This window comes from Otolemur garnettii, unplaced genomic scaffold (genome assembly GCF_000181295.1).
Source record: "Otolemur garnettii isolate 467f Iridium unplaced genomic scaffold, OtoGar3 scaffold00081, whole genome shotgun sequence".
NCBI lineage: Eukaryota > Metazoa > Chordata > Mammalia > Primates > Galagidae > Otolemur > Otolemur garnettii.
The window spans coordinates 3,133,673-3,141,037 of NW_003852476.1; the positions used below are offsets into that span (position 1 = coordinate 3,133,673).

Consider the following 7,365-nt stretch of genomic DNA (forward strand, 5'->3'; position numbering starts at 1 on the left):
AACCCCCCACCTTAGGGGTATGTGGCTGGCGCCTTAGCCGCTTGAGCCACAGGCGCCGAGCCGGGGGAAAGAACTTTGTTCACCAACTTTGAATCAACTATATTCATAGCTGTAGCACGATGGCCTTCTTTTTCCTCAGATCCTATTCATTTCACAGCTATTCACCCTTAAGTATTGTATGTGTAACTCTATTATGCCTTTTGAAATTTCCCCTTCCACTCTGTTTCTTCCTCATCCTTTTATAGTTTTACTTTATGACTCTTCCCAATAGTCATTTAGTCATTTTATCATATGCTCAGGTTCTTTTTGTTTGTTTAGAGACAGGGTCTTGCTCTGTCACCAGGCTGGAGTGCAGTGGCATCATCACAGCTCACAGCAACCTCCAGCTCCTAGGTTCAAGTGATCCTTCTGTCTCAGACTCCTGAGTAGCTAGGACTCCAGGCTCACACCACCATGTGTAGCTAATTTTTCAATTTGTTTACAGAGATGGGGGTCTTGTTATGTTGCTCACTCTGGCTGGTTTCAAATTCCTGGCCTCAAGCCATACTCCGGCCTCAGCCTCCTGGGCCATTAGATTCTTCTTAACTGGTTATCCTCTTAATTAGTTACCTAACTGTTCACTCAAATGGTTCACAGTTCTCTTTTGTCCTTCCAGGCCCCTAAAAGCTGGTACAATTCTGGCCTGCTCATTGAGATAGAGTTGTATAATTCCTAGCAAATTGTTTTAGATTTCATCTGCAAGTGAATCCTGGTCTCAAGTTGAGAAATCCTGGGGCCACCTTAGGTTGACATTGTTAGTGCTGGAAGTGCCACCATGACATCCTGCTGTGACAGGATTGTGTGGCCTGGACCCATTGGACTCCCCATCAGGCCTATGCTTCTTGGAATGCCTTGTGGAATTTGGAATGGGATAGCCATCCTTTGTTAGCCCTGGATCAGTTCCGTAACTCGCTCGTGGCATTCACCGGGCTGCACTTGCTGTTCTTGTGGGTGCACTTTTCACGCTGCCTGGGCGGCGTGACTGCAGGGCCTCACTCTCTGTTCCTCTTACAGAGTCCAGCCCGCAGGGAAATTTTACATCGTGCTTATCAACCTTTTATCTCGTGGCACACCTTAACCTATAGTTAGACTTCTGTAGCACACTTAAATTATGTTGATCCAAAAAAAAAGAGAAAAAACTTTGGTTTGAAGTTCTTTCAAAAATATTGAATTCATGATCTTTAAAAATTTCCATGGCACACCTAAGATCCTCTCCCAGCACACTAGTTGAAAATTGCTGTGTAAATGAATGACTGTTTCTCAGTGAGGGAATAAAGTACACATAAGTAAAAGCCTGGTACAATGCTCATTGCTAGTCCTGTCTCAGAAGCTTGAAGATACTGGGTTAATCCAGTGGGAGACAGTTTTCCGACCATAACACAGACAGTCCCCAACTTAGGATAGTTAAACTTAACAAATTTTTGAGTGCAAAAGCGACACACCTTCAGTAGAACGTGCCCTTGGAAGTTCGGCCTCTACCCAGCTGGTGACCTACAACATGATGTTTTCTCACGGCAGGAAGCCACAGGTCCTAGTTAGTAGTGCAATCCTGAGGGCAAACAGCTGTTACTGTACTCTACGGTGTCTTCAAAAAATTACATGAGATACTTAACACTTTATCATAAAATAGGCTTTGTGGCTGGACGCAGTGGCTCACCCTGTAATCCTAGCACTCTGGGAGGCTGAGGCAGTGGATTGCCTGAGCTCACAGGTTCAAGACCAGCCTGAGCCAAAGCAAGACCCGGTCTCTAAAAATAGAGCCAGGCATTGTAGCAGGTGCCTGTAGTCCCAGCTACTTCGGAGGCTGAGGCAGAAGAATCACTTGAGCCAAGAGTTTGAGGTTGCTGTGAGGTATGATGCCACAGCACTCTACCAAGGGGTATAAAGTGAGACTTTGTCTCAAAAAAAACAAAACAAAAAAAGTAACAGGCTTTGGTTAGATGATTTTTGCCCAACTCTAGGTTAATGTAAGTGTTCTAAGCATATTTAAGATAGATTAGGCTAAGCTATAACATTGAGTCAGTTAGGTTTTAATTAAATAGATTTTGACTTAGAATATTTTCAATTTATGATGGGCTTATTAGTACATAGCCCATCATAAATCAAGCCCATCTGTTTAGGTCAGGGGTCCTCAAACTTTTTAAACAGGGGGCCAGTTCACTATCCCTCAGGGGATAGTTGGAGGGCTGGACTACGGGCCCCGGGATGAGTCGGCTGCTAAGCAGGACAGGCAGCGTCGGCAAAAACACACAGCAGGCCAGATAAATGTCTTAGGCGGGCTGCATGTGGCCTGTGGGCCATAGTTTGAGGATGCCTGGTTTAGGTGGTTATGGTACCAAGTCAGCTAAACCTGTGTGTATTGGAACGACACTTCTTCCTCTGCACATCTCCACAGTAACTGGTTCACAGAGTGACAGTGTGGTTTCCATGTGCGTGAGTTTTCAGTAAAGTGGTACAGCCTAGCAGGGGTGTCCCATCTACAGCCCACAGGCCACATGCAGAGTATTTGAGGATTGTTTTACTGATCTGTGGTGTCAGAGATCTTGAAATGTACACATGGACCCTTTCTTTGCTCATCAACTTTTATCAGTGTTTGTGTATTTAGCGTGTGGCCCAAAACCACTCTTCTTCCAGGGTACAGCCTCAAAGAAAAAAGTTTGGACACCCTGGAAGCAACGACTGCCTATAGTTCTTTTTAACTTAAATCTTCAGATTTTAGATTTTGATTGAATTCTACAAAAACGAGTATATTTATATAATGTCAGGACTATAATTTCTCTTTCTTTTCCTTTTTTTTCTATTTTTAGTAGAGAGTCTCACTCTTGCTCAGGCTGATCTTGAACGCATGAGGTCAAGCAATTATCCCACCTTGGCTTCCAAGAGTGCTGGAATTACAAGCACGAGCCACTGCATCTGGCTAAGAACTGTTATTTAGTTCAGAAAGCTTAATTTCTTATATGTCCTGATTAATAACTTGGACTATATTCAAATTCAATAGTGATGTCATTCTTTTGGGAAAAGATACAGAGGAAATGAAGTTTTTTCAACTTGAGCTAAACAGAATACACTGAAAGGAGGTGAAATAAAAATATCTCTAAAAAATTTCAGAGTCTTAAAGATTAACGAGTTCAGAACTTTTTTTTTTTTTTTTTTTTTTGAGACAGAGTCCCATAGTGTCACAGCTCATAGCAACTAAAACTTTTGGGCTCGAGAGAACCTCTAGCTTCAGCCTCCTGAGTAGCTGAGACTACAGGCACCCGCCACAAAGCTGTTTTTTTCTATTTTTAGAAATGGGGCCTTGCTCTTGCTCAGGCTGATCTTTACCCCCTGAACTCAAGTGATCCACCTGCTTTGGCTTCCTAGAGTACTAGGATTACAGATGTGAGCCACCCACTCACCTAAGAAAATTTTTTTAGTGGAAATACTAGAAGCTAGGGAGTGTTCTGGGGAAGAAAAGAAAGTCAGAGTGGACTTGATAAAATAATCTGGAACCGATCATATTGTACTTTTATTTAATAGTATGTGTTGTATTGCAGAGTCTGTGTGTAAGCTCAGGTCTTTGGGAGTTGTGGGAAACAAAGCAGCATGTACGGTCTCCCCAGACCCCCTCTCACCTGCTGACTCTGTGTGACTGTCTTGCCCTTCCCTGTCGGTGGCAGCAGAGCCCCCAGGACACTTGCTGGCACAGGTTACCAGCAGCCAGCCTGCCCTGTGCCTTTCACATTTCTGCCAACACTAGAAAACATTCTTGAGTCTGTCTCACTGTTTTTGTTCAGTAAATACATTTCTAATAGGGCACCATTGTGAAATTTTCATATATTCTTTATTTTAAGGTATGATGAATGGGTGAAGGCTGACAGGATAATTTGGCCTTTGGACAAAGGTGGACCAAAGAAAAAACAGAAGAAAAAAGCTAAAGTATGTTCATAGATTCATATCCTTTGTAATAGGTATAGAAATTATTCAGAATGTGTTGTATGTTTTCTAAGACATGTTTTTTAGAGCAGTTTCAAGTTCACAGCAAAATTGAGAGGAATTTTACCTTTTCCAGAATATGATGCCATTGGAATCATTCAGTACGTAGCCTTTCAGATTCAGCTTAGTTATATGCATTTAAAATACTGTTTTTAATCTTGTTTTCTCATTGGAATAATCACTTGATTCTTCAGTGATAATTGTCTTTCTGTCTTATAATTCAGGAGCTAAAAATGTAAACATTTAAAACACATTGCCAGCCCACCCCCTAGCGAAGGTTTCAAACTCAAATGTCGGCAGAGGTTTCCTAGGAAAAGGATAAGTGGGATTCACAGTGACAAATAAGAAGCCATCTAGAGAGGGTCTCGTACTCTGCTGGGGGAATGCTGGCCCAGGGGTGCCTGATTTTAGGACTTTTCAAGACCACTATATTTTTTAATATGGGATATATGATTTTTAAATGCTGGAGCAGATAGTAAAATTTTACAACACATATCTGCTGGCCAGTTGTGCCCTCACTTGTTAACCTTTACTGTAGAGATGTGCCTGGTATTTGTCTCTTAGGTGGCAGATTCTTTTTTTCCCTGAGGGACAGTCAGGAGTGAGGGGAATACTGGATAGCTGTGTGGCTCTGACCACGATGATAGACTTGTAGTGTTACAAATTATGGAACATCATGTTCATATAAATAGAAAACATGCTTTAAAAATCCTATTCTTGATTTTCCCATAAGCGTAGATTAGGAGTTGGCATAGAAAATATCAAAGCTTTTTTGAGTTGTGATTTTCCCTGGAGAAGTGGAATGTTCATTTTTCATAAGGCGTTGGGCTATCTCATACTTTCTCTTGTTGTTACCCAGAATAAAGAAGATAGTGAAAAGGACGAAAAGAGGGATGAGGAGAGGCAGAAGTCAAAGCGGGGACGACCTCCCTTAAAATCGACCCTTTCATCAAGCATGCCTTACGGTCTCTCCAAGACAGCGAGCAGTGAAGGGAAATCAGGTATCAGAGCGCCCGGGACGGGGGGTGCTCAACTTGAGAACTATCATCTTTAAAAAGCCAATATAAGTAAACTTCCACTGTGTGCGATATTCAAAGTGCAGGTTGAGTTTCCTTTACCCAAAATATTGAGAGCAGATGTTTTATTGGAATATTTGCATATCATGAGTTATCTTGAGGATAGGACCCAAGTCTAAATGTGAAATTAATTTGTTTCCTAAAAACATTGTGCACATAGCCTGAAGATAATTTTGTGCAATATTTCTAACAGTTTTGTACATGAAACAAATGTACACTTGTGCACTTTTAACCACCAGCCACTCACATGGATAGACTGGGATAGTTTGGCTTTGCCATCATCCCTGACCTGTAATTTATATGCTACTGGTGAGCAGTCTTTTTTTATACTTATTCACACATCAGTACCTAACAGTAAAAAATACAACATATAATTAATACAGTGGAGAATAGTATGTTCAGGCTAGCTAAGAAGCATGGTCTCATCACCACAACACTTGCCTCAGCAGTTAAACAGCGGCGACAGCAGGAGGCAGGCTTCCTGCCCCACTGCCGTTCTGGGTTTACCTTGGGGACGCTGAATGGGCTGGTGTGCCAGTGTTTTGACTGCAACCCATGAGGTGAGGTCAGGGGTGAGATTTTCCACTTGTGGCATCAAAAAGTTTTGTATTTTGGAGCATTTCAGATTTCAGACTGAGGATCTGGATTAGAGATACTTAACCTGTAGAACATAAGCTTTTAATCACATTATTTAAAGCACAAAACTTGATTTGCAGAGAATATTTATTTTGCTATATAATTTTTATTTAAAATTTGGTGATGTTTTATTTTAATTTAGGAATACCTTTTCTTATAAATATTTTAGAAATATTTTAATAGCGTGTGAATTGACAATCTTTGTATGCCAGCGTGTGCTGTGCTTTCCTTGAAAACATGTGCCAGTGTCTGCTATGAATTCAGAGCTGCTTTTCTAGGATCTTTGAGCAAAACTGAGAACATGTTCGAAGAGAGTGCAAACTAATGTGGCCTGGGCATATTCTGTGATACATAGAAAAGAACAGGTTTTATTCTGCTTTTATTCTTTTCCCTCAGTTTTCTACCTTTGTATGTTGTCAATGTAACTGAAGAAACGTTAAGTGGTTTTCTTACATAAGATTTCCCTCCCTAAGCTATTCTGAAAAACAGGTTTCCCATTAGTCCGTGTGGTGCTCGTGTGCAGCAAATTAACACAGGGAGTCCTTCCTCAGTAGGACTGAAAGGCCGTCCAGCCGTAAATACCAGATGCCACAAAGCAAGCAGGCACCTGTTAGAAGGCGGGCCCTCGTGCAGTGCCAGCCCTCAGACTATACATGCAAGGGTTTGTTGAAGCATGGGAAAAATGAATCCTACATTCTGTTTTTGACAAAAACCACAAAATAAAACTTAACATACCTTTTCCTTAAAAAAATACATTTATAGTTGCTGGGGGGTTTTTGTTTGTTTCTTTTTATTTCTGTATGGCAAGCATGAAACAAAGTTTACTGAGGAAAAGAGAGCTAGGCTTACAGAGTAAGGAAGCTTACAAAGCAGGATGCCTTCACTGTCTATAGGGAATGGGCTCCACTGCCAGGGCAAGTAGGCAGAGGCCTGTGTTTGCTGTTTTGAACTTCTTCAGGATATGAAGGCCATGTGGGTAGAACTTTTTTATTTTATAGCTCCTATACAGTTATACACAACCATGCTTTATTGTTGTTTTTTTGCTTTTAAAGTATTCACTGACAGATATTTTATTATTTTAAATATGTATTATTTATTATTACAAAAATTACTTTTAGAATTCCCTCACAGGGAATTTTTTCTTTTACTAGAAGACAGCTTGCCTGGGATTTTCTTGTCTGCTAATAAGAATATTCTGGCTCGGTGCCTGTAGCTCAGCGGCTAGGGTGCCAACCATGTACACTGGAGCTGGCAGGTTCAAACTCAGCCTGAGCCTGCCAAACAACAATGACAACTATAACCAAAAAATGACCAGGTGTTGTGGCAGGCGCCTGTAGTCCCAACTACTAGGGAGGCTGAGGCAAGAGGATCGCTTGCTTAAGAATTGGAGGTTGCTGTGAGCTGTGATGCCAGGGCACCAGGGTGACGTAGTGAGACTCTGTCTCAAAAAAAAAAAAAAAAAAAAGAATATTCAAAGTTTTGGGACTTCACGTTGCTTATTTTAAACATCTCTTTTTCCCACAATTATTTTAAGTGGAATGTCATGTTTTTTTAGGATACAAAATAGCAATCACATGTGTTAGTCAGAACCTACTAGATCTTATCTCTTAACTTCATATGTCAGTCTTTTTTTTTTTTT

The 7,365-nt window shown here is 41.1% G+C and overlaps 1 protein-coding gene across 2 annotated transcripts in view; it reads left to right on the plus strand.

Annotated features, from left to right (window-relative positions):
- ARID4A (AT-rich interaction domain 4A) overlaps positions 1-7,365 on the plus strand; it is a 93,142-nt gene that overhangs the window by 67,335 nt on the left and 18,442 nt on the right. For both annotated transcript variants that reach the window (XM_023515869.1, XM_003794414.3), the window contains 2 exons: positions 3,873-3,957; positions 4,874-5,015. In XM_023515869.1, coding sequence (XP_023371637.1) covers positions 3,873-3,957; positions 4,874-5,015 — 227 coding nt within the window. The remainder of the gene's footprint in view (positions 1-3,872; positions 3,958-4,873; positions 5,016-7,365) is intronic.